Raw genomic sequence first — 13352 nt, forward strand, 5'->3', positions numbered from 1 at the left:
GGGGCTCACGGAGGCGGCTTCTGGGAACCGGGGCGGGCGGCCGTGTGCACAGCCCCGCGCCCCGCGCGGCCGCGGGTGATTCAGCACGGGGCGTGTGCAGGCAGCGGCCGGCGGGCCGGGCTTTTGCACTCGCCCCGGCTCCTTCCCGCTATAAAGGGGGCCCGCAGCGCGGCGCTCCACTACGCCCTCCCGAAGCGACTCCAGGTTCTCGTGCAGCCGTCTCCGGACTCCAGCCACCGCTTCTCCTCGCTATGGATCCCAACTGCTCCTGCGCCACCGGTAAGGAGATCCGCGTCGGGCTCTCTTCCTGGCCACTTAGTTTTGGGGTGCTAACTGCCCTTTCCCAAAGCCTTCTGGTGCACCTCTCTCTAGGTTAATCGAGTCCTCCTTTCTATCGATAAGGGGTCGGACTTCATAGCTGGTCTCGGTTCCCAGGGGTTGGTTGTGGAATTGAGACTCGATTCCGGGCTGCCCGCTTGCGTTCCGGCTTCGAGTCCAGGGACGGTTCTCACTGTTTGCCTTTCTCCTTCAGGTGGCTCCTGCACGTGCGCCGGCTCCTGCAAATGCAAAGAGTGCAAATGCACCTCCTGCAAGAAGAGTGAGTGGAATCTTTACTCTTACACCCCCTACCCGCCCCTACCTACCCACCCCTATCCTCTATACCCCGAGGGGATGCCCGCCCCCTTGCGGGGGGAAGGTGCTGCCTGTCCGGGACCACCGGAATTCTTAATTCTGTGTGCCCAGCGCTCATCTCTGCCGCCTCCTTCCCTTTCCCAGGCTGCTGCTCCTGCTGCCCGGCCGGCTGTACCAAGTGTGCCCAGGGCTGCATCTGCAAAGGGGCTTCGGACAAGTGCAGCTGCTGTGCCTGATGACCGGGAGAGCCTGTTCCCGATGTAAATAGAACCACGTGTACAAACCTACAGTGTTTTTTTGGTGCTTTTGTTTTGGGTACAACCCTGAGCCTTTGCTACATTCCTTGTTGTTGTTTTTTCCCTATAAAATACATGAATTATAATAAAAGTTGTCAACTTTATTCTTGCTCTGTTTTCCTTTGCCTGGCCATGAGGGCTGGGGTGGGGAATTCAATGGGAATTGCAGAAACCTGTTTCCTGAACACAAATGGTATTCCCTAGAAATTGAGTGCCTTTAAGGCAAGCTTGGCGACTTCACAGAGCTATGCCTTCTGTAAAATGGAAGGGCATTATGCCAGAGGATATAGAGGCATGAGGGCCCTCTGTTCTCATGCCAGTTTTACTGTTACATAATCTCTATTCCCAATGTGGGGCTTGAACTCACGACCCAGAGATCAAGAGTCAGATGCTCTCCCTAGCCAGGCAGGTGCCCTGTCAATCCAGACTTTATGCTCCATGGTTTCTCTGCCCAACCTCAGTTCCTCATGGATTCTAGGCTTGAAAGTGACTACAGAAGGGAAAAAAAACCCTCCCCTGTTCAGATCCTACCTGGGGCTTCTAAAAAAAATATCTGTGGTAAAGGTCCAGTTTCTACTTTATATCCATCTCAAAATAAACCTTGGGTAAAATCATATACATATATATAATTTTATGAAAATGCCATAAAAGAACAATATAAAGCCCATGTTTTTAGTTTGAGCACGCATGATTTTAATGAATATATGAAGAACAAGTAAAAGATTTTAAAAAGCTGCACACACATACTTTCACTGAAGGTGTCCACTGAGCACTAGAGAGAATTCACAAATGCCCCAGACCAGGACCACACACCTAGAGGAGTGCTGTCCTAGATACCCCTCTGCACGGGGAACTTGGCCTGCTCCCCACCATTGTGCCACCGACGGGACACCCTGTACGCCCGAGAGTTCCCTGTTGTGACTTGGCTTTGAATCTTTGGAAGTTCCTCCCTAGGTCAGGCTGGAATCTGTCCTCCAGAATCCAGTTGTCCTTGGCAACTTGAAACCAACAAAGTGACGAGGGAACTGGAGGGAAACATCCAGCCTGTTTCCCAGCGAGAGGGAGGGACGTGAGAACTGGTTCCAGATGAAGCAGTTCAGGTCTCCCTGTGCAGGGGGATGGCCAAGTCTGCGCTTTGCAGGGCGTGGTGGTGTTTACTAGGCAGGAGTGAGGCCGAGTGTGACTTGTAATTAAGGCCAACGGTTAGTCCCCCTGGCTATTTGTGGAGGGAATTGCTATTTGATGTTCAATCAAAGGGAAAGGGAGTCATGTGGTCCGGAGTCAGGACCATGCTCGCCTGCAGGTGCCTGGTGTGAAAAGGGGATTTCAGAAGGCTTCTGGTGTTGGTCCAGGGCATGGGCTTTGGTGTCGGGCAGTCTAGGGGCACAGCCTACTTTGCCGCAGGTGGCCAGGACAAGCTGCTCGACCTCACTGAGCCTCCATTTCTTCCTTTGTAGAAAGGAGATTCTATCTCTATGTGGGGATTAAATGACAGTGTCCTGGCTCCTGGCCAGGGCTTAATAAACAGTGTTCATTATGTCCACACTGACATTCATGCAGACGGAATCCTGTTGGATCCCAATAAGCTCTTGGGGAAAGGGTCACTAGTTTGGAAGCGTTACTCTGGGTTGGAGGTTAAGGATAGAATTGGAAATTTGCTAACCTGTGCTAGGGGGAGAGTGGGTACCTCCTGCCCGATGTCCCCACAGACAAGATGCTGCCACAGCATTTGGACAGACACAAAAGTCTTCACTATCCTTCCTGTCATTTGGTCCTCAGTAATCAGTGAGAGAGTGAACATGCAGGGGCTAGAGTGATTGTGCAGTCTTCAGAGAGGTTAAGCAACGTGCCTAAGGTCACACAGCTCCTAGTCAGAGGTCTGAACCTAGACAGCTGGCCTCATGCCCTGTCCACAGCTGGCTGATGATGATGTCACTGGGTGCTAAATATTGCTTCTCACTATTCAAGGGTGGAAGAGCCTTTGGAGATGGATCCGTTGTGCCCCAGCTTGAGAGATGGGAAACGGAAGCCCAGAGAGGTCACAGAGCTACGCAGAGGATCTGACTGCCAGCTCAGTGCTCTTCCCATGCTGCCTCTGTGCCAGGCGTTCAGTGTCCTCACCTTTCACGTGGGGTCGTGGTGCAGGATGGTCGTGATGCCATGATACTGCCTCAGCCCGTGTGAATGCAAATCGCACCCGTGTCCCTTACAGCCACATGACATACCCGTGTCCCTTACAGCCACGTGACATACAACTCTCTGGCTTAGCTTCCTCACCTCTAAAAAGGGCAAAAAAAGGCATCTGGCTCAAAAGATTGAGTGAGTTAATACTGTAAAGAACTTAGAACAGTGTTTGGCACACGATGAGTGTCTATAAATATCAGCTGCTCCCTCATTATTATTATGCGCAGCATAAGGGGTATTTATTTACCTGCAGACAAATAAGCCCAGGCTGGGATGCCCGGTTATGTTTCCTGTGTGCCCTTTATCAACCACATAAGAATATGACTTATGGGCCAGAGAGCATCATTCAATCTCCCCCACACAATTGTGATCCGCATTACAGGTAGAAAGCCATGAGGAAGATGTTCTGTGCCTTATTTCAGACACCAAAAGACGCCTGCCAATTCTTTTATCACCTATACCATATTTTATTTAACATTCTACTTTGAAGCGATTCATATTTTCTTTAATTTATATGAAAAGTAAACTGTTTATCCTTACTGAAAACGAGAATCACTTATTCTAGACATAGAAAATAGCCAGAAAAACATATCTAGTATATAAGAATATAATATATAAATATATATGTTTCTCTTACGGATCACTTTTTTTGCTACCCGCGGTTGATGTGGCAGCCTACTCTTACTGAAAAGGTTTCAAGCAGTAGACAAGTGTAGACATTCCAGGCCAAAGACAGGCTTATCATGGACCTTCTCTTTCCCTTAGAACCCTGCCTGGATCCATCAGAGTACAACTTCTTAACTGTGGGACCCTGGCCAAGTAACCTAGACTTCTGTGTTGTAGTTATCCATTAAGAAAAAGTGCTCAAAAGTAATAGTAATTCCCTTTTGGGATCTTTGTGAGGGTACACAAATCAACAGTGAATATAACATGGCCCCGCACGTACTAAATGCTGTTTAATTCTCAGAATGTAGAAATGGAAATAACCGCTTTCTTACTTTGTTATTTAGAGCCAGGTCTCCCTATCACCTTCGAGAGATACCCATCTCACCCTCTGGGAACGGCTAGGATTGGGGTGCCCCGGGGGCTGTGGGGAGCACTAGTTTTAACGCAAAGAAGGCCCTGCGCAATCGCGCCCATATATCNTCAATCGCGCCCATATATCCGTTCGGTTGTGCAGAACCGAGAGGTAGCGTTCTGTGTCCGCCACACAGCATAGAAGGGCCTGAAAGCTCAGGCTCATGTGGGCACACGGAGAAGACGGGCCAGGGGAGGCAAAGGTCACACCCACCGCCCGTCCTCTGCACACAACTCTCTCAGGTCGCTCTGCACACCCACCCTAACCCCAGGTCCTGAGGCAGAGGCCGGGGTTGCACACGGGCTGCGGGAAACGGCGACCCCGGGGACACCTGCACGGAGCCGGGGGTGGGGAAGGCGGCCAGGACCCAGGCACTGGGCTCCCGGAACACACGCGGGAACAGGGGAGGCTGCCGACCTTGGGGAGACCGACAGAGGGCGGGCAGAGGGGCTGGGACACGGCGCGGTGCGCAGCGAGCCCAGCCGCCCTCGGGGACTCGTGCGCCCGGCCCGGCGCGGTGCACACAGCTCGGCCAAGGCCACCGCGGGCCGCGCGCTCTCCGCGGGGCGGGTGCAAGGGCGGGGGCGGGGCCTTTGCGCCCGGACCGCCCGCTCCGCCTATAAAGTCAGCGCGCGGCGGCCGCTCTCCAACACGCATTTTGGCTGCTGCTGTATCGTACTGTGTCCTCTGCCTTGGACTTCTGACCTCGCCTCCGTTTAATTCGGAATGGATCCCAACTGCTCCTGCTCCACCGGTAAGAGACCCCCGGTTCTGAGCTTTAGGGGGCACCCTTCCTAGGCCCGGGGTTAGAGGAGCGCATGTTAGGGGCTGCAGCTGAAGTAGATTCCCGGAGTCCGCACGTGCCGTGCCTTGGTCCTCGCCAAGTCCTGTAGAGCATTTCCGTTCTTCCCTTGCCTTGAGTTTAGAGTTGAGGGTATTACGGTCACGTCGAGGTCCCCTGTGAGTCGGGGACTGCTGGCTTGGGACGCTGTGCTCTGCCCAGGTCTCGGAGCTTCCAGGACTAGATGGCAGGTGCGGACCTTGGGAACTCAGGAGTTCCTGACCCCCAGCCCCAGCCTGCTTGGGCTGAGTCTGGAGCTTGGGATCTTCCTTGTGGAGTCATCTGGAAGGGACCTAAGCTTTCCTAGCAGCAGAAGAGAGAAAGTGGGGTTTCCTTAATGACCTGCCCTGGGTGAGAGAGGAGCTGCCAGGGCTGGGCGCTGACCAGACGCTGCAGGGAGCGCTTGTTGTCCAACTGCTGTGGCTCCCACATGGCTCTTCTGACACCCCCTTCTCTCCCTTACAGGTGGCTCCTGCACGTGTGCCGGTTCCTGCAAATGCAAGGAGTGCAAGTGCACCTCCTGCAAGAAGAGTGAGTGTGGTGGGGTGTTCTGTGGGGTCTGGGGACTGGGCTGGATGGGAGGGGGGAGCCCCGAGCTCAGCAGGCGGGAGCAGGCCAGTGACCCAGCGTCTCTGCATCTCCTGCCCTGAGCTCCTGACTCAGCATTGGAGCTGAAATGGCCTGTAGATGATTGAGTCCCAACCTCATCCTAGAACAGGAAGACTGAGGCCCGGGTCTGGGTCTCCTGCTTCTGCCTTCTGAACCCTCAAGTGTCTCGAACACTTGATGTACATGAGCTTGGTGACCGTGTGGGGTTTCTCTGATGTGCTGTAGCCCTTTCGTGTGGGGCAGCCCAGAGCTCCTGTGGCCCTCCTGGGAGCTGCTAGGCAGGGGGCACCCCCTCTGTGATGTTGAGGACTTTCCATCAAGATGTGTGGCTCTGGGGGGCAAGGGACCAGCCTCCATTGTCACTGGAGGCCCTGTCACTGTGTCTCCAGGCATTTTGCCTTGTCCTGGAATCAGATGGGGGCGGGGCAGCCTTTTCCGAGTGGGTAGAGCCCAGTTTCTAGACTGTACTGGGCCTGCGCTTAGGTAGGGGGTCCCTGGCCTTGTGTGCTCTGACCCGCTGGCTTTTCTCGCCCAGGCTGCTGCTCCTGCTGCCCCGCGGGCTGTGCCAAGTGTGCCCAGGGCTGTGTCTGCAAGGAGGCATCGGACAAGTGCAGCTGCTGTGCGTGATGCGGGGGAGGCTGTTCCCGGTGTAAATAGAGCCACGTGTACAAACCTGCAGTTCCAAAACATTTTTTCATGCTACCCTGACCTGTTCGCTACATTCCTGTTTTTATGAAATACATGAGTTAGAATTAAAATTGTTGATGTTATTCTGGCTATGTCTGCATTCGTGTTCTTTGGAAAAAAGGGACTGCAAACCCATCGTGTCTGGGGTGGGGCGTACAGAGACCTGGTTCTGGACCCAAGGATTGGCCCTTAACAAACTGCCTTACACAGGTCAGGTGACCACTCGGTCAGCTTTCTTGGCTGAAGATGAAAGTAATTGGATGACACATGGGTATGGGGTGGACACAGTTTCACTTTACTCTCCTTGGAAGTTGTGTTCTAGAACTTCCCAATTTCTATTGCTCTCAATTCCCTGCCAAACTTAGGTCCTCACGTTAGGCTTCAAAAATACTCTGAGGCACCTGGTTGGCTCAATTGGAGTGTGCAACTCTTGATCTTGGGGTTCTAAGTTCAAGCCCTACCATAGGTGTAAAGATTACTTAAAACCTTAAAAAGTACTTGGGGGATGGACTCCCAGTTCCCCACTTGGCTTCTAAAATGCTTGAGGGACCAATTTTTATTTTCTAACAGATTTAAACATTGGCAAAATAAAAATTCTTAACAGGCACAATGTGCAAACCCCATGTTTTGATTCAACAAATTTCAGTTAAGTATATGAGGAACCAAATAACTGAAAAATCTCAAAGTATGCATTTATTCCTGAAGGTGTGCACAGAGCACTAGGAAATTTACGAGGTGTGTGGACCACCTTGAGTAGCACTGTCCTCAACATCCCCACAGGGGATCCATCGGTTTTGGCTGGTGTCCAGCCATTTCCCAGTGAGAGGGAGGGACGTGAGATCTGGTTCCAGATGAAGCAGTTCAGGTCTCCCCGTGCAGGGGGATGGCCAAGTCTGCGCTTTGCAGGGCGTGGTGGTGTTTACTAGGCAGGAGCAGGCCGAGTGTGACTTGTAATTAAGGCCAACGGTTAGTCCCCCTGGCTATTTGTGGAGGGAATTGCTACTTGTTCAATCAAAGGGAAAAGGGAGTCATGGGGTCCAGAGTCAGGACCATGCTTGCCCGCAGGTGCCTGGTGTGAAAAGGGGATTTTAGAAGCCCCTGTGTGTCCAGGGCATGGGTTTTGGTGGGTTCACAGCCTGCTTTCCCACTTTCTGGCCATCCGACCTAGGCAAGCTGCTGGTCCTGGTGAGCCTCCATCGCTTCACGTATAAAAAGGAGATTATTTTGCAATGTGGGGAATTAAATGACATAGCGGCCTGGCTTCTAACTAGGACCTAATAAACAGCGGCCGTTATGGTCCCTACTATATTCACACTGACGTTTGCGGGGAGAGACTACTTCCAGCTCCCAATAAGCTCCAGGGAAAGGCCCATTGGTTTGGAAGGATTACTCTGGGTTGGAGGCTAGAGATAGGATTGGAAGTTTGCTGACTGGGACAGGGGGGAGTGAGGATAACCAGCAATCAGCCCCTCAGGACAGGAGGCTTCCACTGCATTTGGAAAGACACAAGAGTCTTTCCCATGCTTTAGGTCATTTGATCTGTACAGGAATCAGTGAGAGAGTGAACATGCAGGGACTGAAGTGATTGTGCCAATTTCCAGAGAGGTTAAGCAACCTGCCCAAGGTCACCCAGCTCCTAGGCAGAGTTGTGAACCTGTGTACTACAGCTGATCTCACCCGAGGGCCACAACTGGCTGATCATGATGACACTGGATGCTAAATCCTGCCTGTCATTTTTCAGAGCCGGAAGGGTCCTTTGAGATAGTCTAGTTGTGCCCTATCTTGAGAGATGGGAAACCAAAGCCCAGAGAGGTCACAGAGCTATGCAGAGGACCTTCCCACGCTGCCACTGTGCCAGGCAGGCGTTCAGTGTCCTCATCGTCCACGTGAAGTCCTGGTGCAGGGTGGTGGTGGGTGAGGCCATGATGCCGCAGTCAGCCCGCGTGAGTGCAAATCCCACCCGTGTCACAGCTGCGTGACATAAACCTCTCTGTGGCTCAATCTCCTGCACTATAAAAAGGGAAAAATAATAGGGTGTGGCTCTTAGAATGAAATGATGCAAGATTAAATGAAATTAATTAAATCTTAGAAGTAATGCAAAGAAATTAGAATGATGCCTGTACACAGTGAGTAATTCACATTAGCTCTTATTTTATTAATAGCATTCATAGTTTTGGAGACATTTCCTACTTCGACAAATGAGCCCAGCCTGGTGGACTTAGCTGCGTGTCCTGTATTGTCCTTGTCCAGCAAAGAGCATGTGACCAGTTGCCCAGAGAGAGTTTTCCTCTCTTCCCACGAAAGAAGGATCTGCACTAGGGATATAAAGCCATGACCAAGACAGCCTGTGTCCTCCTAACAGACACAGAAGGATGCCTGCCATTTCTGCTGTTCTGTGCACCAGTATTTTACTTAAATTTGCTTTTGAACAATTCATATTTCCTGAAATATGTTTATATGAAAAGTAAACTCTTTACCACTCCTGAAAATGAGAGTTTACTTCCAGACATAGAAATATATATATATATATATATATATACACATATATATATATATATATATATTCCTTTTGTATCACTTTGTCACTCCCAGGATTGAGCTTGAGACAGTAGGCAGGTGCTGAAGACACACCTCTGGGCTGAAGGGAAGCTTTATCATCTACTTTCTTTCCCGGGGAGTGGCTGGGAAGCAGGTCCAGGGCACCGCTCCCTACCACTGTGACCCTAGGTCAGCTGCCTTAAACTCCTTGCTCTGTATCCGCTTCTGCCTTTGGGAAACTGGCTCATAACTAATGTCCCCTTTAGGATTGCTGTTGGGGTCCAAAGAGCCAAGTGATACGCACTACAAGTGATAAGACTACACACTGTAGTTCTCTGGAATACTGAAAGGGACAGAACCGCTTGTCTTGCTTTGTTACATGATGCCAGGTCTGCCTATAATCTAAAAGGATCCCTTCTCTGCCGGGGGTGGGGGGATCATCCCATGCCTTGGGAACCTCCACCCTGAGAGAGGTGAATGGGCAGCGCTGAGGAGAACCCCTAGAAAGTGTAGGCAAAGGATCACCAGGACAAACGTGCCCACACATCCCTTCTGCCTTGGTGGGGAGAAGGAAGGGAAGGGAACCCGAAGCCTGAGCTCAGCTCCCTGTTGTCTACAAGAGCTGCGGCTGAGGGCCCAAGATAGGGACCTGGACAAGCAACACCTGCCTGGGAGCAGAGGAGGAGGTCACTAAGCGCTACGTAATTCTTGGAATGTGGAAGGGAAATAACCATTTTCTTACTTTGTTATTTAGAGCCAGGTCTCCCTATCACCTTCGAGAGATACCCATCTCACCCTCTGGGAACGGCTAGGATTGGGGTGCCCCGGGGGCTGTGGGGAGCACTAGTTTTAACGCAAAGAAGGCCCTGCGCAATCGCGCCCATATATCCGTTCGGTTGTGCAGAACGGAAAGAGGCAGCGGTCTGTGTCCGCCACACAGCATAGAAGGGCCTGAAAGCTCAGGCTCATGTGGGCACACGGAGAAGACGGGCCAGGGGAGGCAAAGGTCACACCCACCGCCCGTCCTCTGCACACAACTCTCTCAGGTCGCTCTGCACACCCACCCTAACCCCAGGTCCTGAGGCAGAGGCCGGGGTTGCACACGGGCTGCGGGAAACGGCGACCCCGGGGACACCTGCACGGAGCCGGGGGTGGGGAAGGCGGCCAGGACCCAGGCACTGGGCTCCCGGAACACACGCGGGAACAGGGGAGGCTGCCGACCTTGGGGAGACCGACAGAGGGCGGGCAGAGGGGCTGGGACACGGCGCGGTGCGCAGCGAGCCCAGCCGCCCTCGGGGACTCGTGCGCCCGGCCCGGCGCGGTGCACACAGCTCGGCCAAGGCCACCGCGGGCCGCGCGCTCTCCGCGGGGCGGGTGCAAGGGCGGGGGCGGGGCCTTTGCGCCCGGGCCGCCCGCTCCACCTATAAAGTCAGCCCGCGGTGTCCGCGCTCTAACGCGCTTTCTGCCAGGTGCTGTGTCGTATTGTGCCCTCTGCTTTGGACTTTGTCCGCGCCTCGACTTAACTCGGAATGGATCCCAACTGCTCCTGCTCCACCGGTAAGAGACCCCCGGCTCTGAGACTTAGAGGGCACGTTTTCCCGGCCTTGACCGCGTTTTCTCGGGGCTAGAGGGGCAGGTGTTAGGGGCTGCCCCTGAACTGAAGCAGACTCCGCACGTGCTGTGCCTTGGTCCTCGCCAAGCCCCGGAGACCGTTTCCGTTTTCCCTTTGTCTCGAGTTTAGAGTTGAGGGTACTGCGGTCACGTCGAGGTCCCCTGTGGGTCGGGGACTGCTGGCCTGGGACCCCGTGGCCTGTCCAGGCCTTGGAGCTGCCAGGACTTGATGGCAGGTGGGGAGATGCCTTCTCAGCGTTGAAAATCTACGGCCCTGATCCCCAGCCCCAGCCTGCTTGGGCTGAGTCTGGAGCCAGGGATCCTCCTGTGGAGTCAGATCTGGAAGGGACCTACTCTTCCTAGCACCGGAAGAGAGAAAGTGGGCTTCCCTTAATGACCTGCCCTGGGTGAGAGGAGTTGCCAGGGCTGGGCGCTGACCAGACGCTGCAGGGAGCGCTTGTTGCCCAACTGCTGTGGCTCCCACATGGCTCTTCTGACACCCCCTTCTCTCCCTTACAGGTGGCTCCTGCACGTGTGCCGGTTCCTGCAAATGCAAGGAGTGCAAGTGCACCTCCTGCAAGAAGAGTGAGTGTGGTGGGGTGTTCTGTGGGGTCTGGGGACTGGGCTGGATGGGAGGGGGGAGCCCCGAGCTCAGCAGGCGGGAGCAGGCCAGTGACCCAGCGTCTCTGCATCTCCTGCCCTGAGCTCCTGACTCAGCATTGGAGCTGAAATGGCCTGTAGATGATTGAGTCCCAACCTCATCCTAGAACAGGAAGACTGAGGCCCGGGTCTGGGTCTCCTGCTTCTGCCTTCTGAACCCTCAAGTGTCTCGAACACTTGATGTACATGAGCTTGGTGACCGTGTGGGGTTTCTCTGATGTGCTGTAGCCCTTTCGTGTGGGGCAGCCCAGAGCTCCCGTGGCCCTCCTGGAGCTGCTAGGCAGGGGCACCCCCTCTGTGATGTTGAGGACTTTCCATCAAGATGTATGGCTCTGGGGGTCAAGGGACCAGCCTCCATTGTCACTGGAGGCCCTGTCACTGTGTCTCCAGGCATTTTGCCTTGTCCTGGAATCAGATGGGGGCGGGGCAGCCTTTTCCTAGTGGGTAGGACCCAGTTTTTAGGGACAGACCATGCCATCCTCAAGTCAGGGTCCCTTGGGTCTGGGGGCAGGGCCTGTACTGGGCCTGCTCTTGGGAAAGGGGATCCCTGGCCCTGTGTGCTCTGACTGTCTGGCCTTTCTCACCCAGGCTGCTGCTCCTGCTGCCCCGCGGGCTGTGCCAAGTGTGCCCAGGGCTGTGTCTGCAAGGAGGCATCGGACAAGTGCAGCTGCTGTGCGTGACGCGGGGGAGGCCTGTTCCCCGTGTAAATAGAGCCACGTGAACAAACCTCCAGTTTTTTACTTTTCCTTGCTACCCTGACCCAGTTGCTACATTTCTGTTTTTTTGAAATCTTTGAACGACAATAAATTCATGGACTCCTCTGTCTCCAAGATCTGGTGGTGTCCTATTGTTCTGGTTGGGCTGTAGGGGAAACTGGTTTGGGGGAGGTTAGAGGTGGGGTGGCCGTGGGAAGTGGAGGTGGGGTGAGGTTCCTCTGGTCTGGCCTGGTCCACCTCCTTAAGCTCTTGGTTTTTTGACTCTTCTAGGCTTAGCTGTGACAGGGTTTCCCCCACCACCTAAAGAGTCCCCGCTCATCCCCACCCTTTGTATCTGTGTCACTGCGTATATTCACTCAGTAGCCACCTATGGTTCATCTACTGTATACATAGGCATCGGGTTGTCAGTGTTGAGGTCACATGGCGCTTACAGACTACTGGGAAGAGATCATTACTGAATGGAAAAATCACAGTGGCTGTGACAGAATGCTGTTGGGTGAGCCCGAGTGAGACCTCGCATGGAGAGCTGCATCCCTCTCAGAGGGGACAACTGGAAAGACCCTGATGGGGTCAGAGGCGGGTCAGCATGTCTGGCGAGGATGTTCGAAGGTCACTTTGGAGAGAAGGGAGCAGAGACCGTGTGTCTTACCATCTGCCTGACTTGCTACCTGGTTACACTCGGAATCAGATGGAGAGTGCCACACCATGGTCCCATGTTCCCCTTCCCAGCCCCCATTCTGATTTCCTCCAAGCGTAAGGTGGCCCAGGGAACCTGGGTTTTAGTAAGTACCCAAGGGTTACGATCCACCGAGGCGGTCACGTGGGGCACTTGGTGAAATGAAACGAGCGTCTGCCGGGAAATCTCTCCATCCTGGTTGGAATTTGAAGCCAACTCCAACATAGGACTGCCTGAACTGGGGGCCTAGGGAATCTGGAGGTACCCGGTTGTCAGTCTGCGGAGGGAAAGGCGGGCAGGCTGTGGGGAGTGTTTTTGTAGAGACTAAATCAGGATGAAAGGGCGACCAACCCCCCTTGGGGGCTCATATTACAGAAACATCACCCCGGTGTGGCTGGACTGGTGTCCCCGCCACCGTTTCCTGGGGAGAGCCTGGCACAGACCTCGTGGCTCCTGGGGAGGAGTGTGGTATGCTGTTGCGCCGTTTGGTCTGAAAGTCCTGGTGCCACAGTCACAAGGGCGTCCAGAGGTTTCACAACTCTGCTGTTGGGACCCCAGCTGCAAGTCCTCTCCGTGGGAGGGTACAGCATGTTTTCATCCTGCCTGACAAACACCGAGATCCAGCTTGCAGCTCTTCATTGAAGTCGTGTGAAGTGGCATCCTCGCCTCAGCCCCGAGCCCCAGCTCCCCAAGGGGTGGGTGGGGCGTGACCATTCTGGCCTCAGTTGGAGAGATTCATTTCCAATAGGTTTTTTAAAACATTGATGTGAGCTCATCAGAACGCCTGACTTAATTCCAGAAGTTCATACCTTGATGAGCTTGT

At 53.8% G+C, this 13352-nt stretch overlaps 3 protein-coding genes across 3 annotated transcripts; all 3 read left to right on the forward strand.

Moving 5' to 3' along the window:
- Positions 1-119: 119 nt before the first annotated feature.
- On the forward strand, positions 120-1033 carry LOC100468044 (metallothionein-1A). Its single transcript, XM_002912252.4, has 3 exons — positions 120-279; positions 533-598; positions 778-1033. The coding sequence occupies exons 1-3, from the start codon at positions 252-254 to the stop codon at positions 867-869; spliced, it is 186 nt and encodes a 61-aa protein (XP_002912298.1). The 5' UTR covers positions 120-251; the 3' UTR covers positions 870-1033.
- A 3766-nt stretch (positions 1034-4799) lies between these two features.
- LOC100467789 (metallothionein-1-like) lies at positions 4800-6416 on the forward strand. The gene is made up of 3 exons (XM_002912251.4): positions 4800-4945; positions 5498-5563; positions 6177-6416. Exons 1-3 carry the CDS (start codon positions 4918-4920, stop codon positions 6266-6268), a joined length of 186 nt encoding a protein of 61 aa, XP_002912297.1. The 5' UTR covers positions 4800-4917; the 3' UTR covers positions 6269-6416.
- A 3852-nt stretch (positions 6417-10268) lies between these two features.
- Positions 10269-11969, forward strand: LOC100468297 (metallothionein-1-like). Its single transcript, XM_002912253.4, has 3 exons — positions 10269-10423; positions 10997-11062; positions 11726-11969. Exons 1-3 carry the CDS (start codon positions 10396-10398, stop codon positions 11815-11817), a joined length of 186 nt encoding a protein of 61 aa, XP_002912299.1. The 5' UTR covers positions 10269-10395; the 3' UTR covers positions 11818-11969.
- The last annotated feature ends 1383 nt before the right edge of the window (positions 11970-13352 follow it).

The sequence above is a fragment of the Ailuropoda melanoleuca genome, chromosome 12 (assembly GCF_002007445.2).
Source record: "Ailuropoda melanoleuca isolate Jingjing chromosome 12, ASM200744v2, whole genome shotgun sequence".
Taxonomy (NCBI): Eukaryota; Metazoa; Chordata; class Mammalia; order Carnivora; family Ursidae; genus Ailuropoda; species Ailuropoda melanoleuca.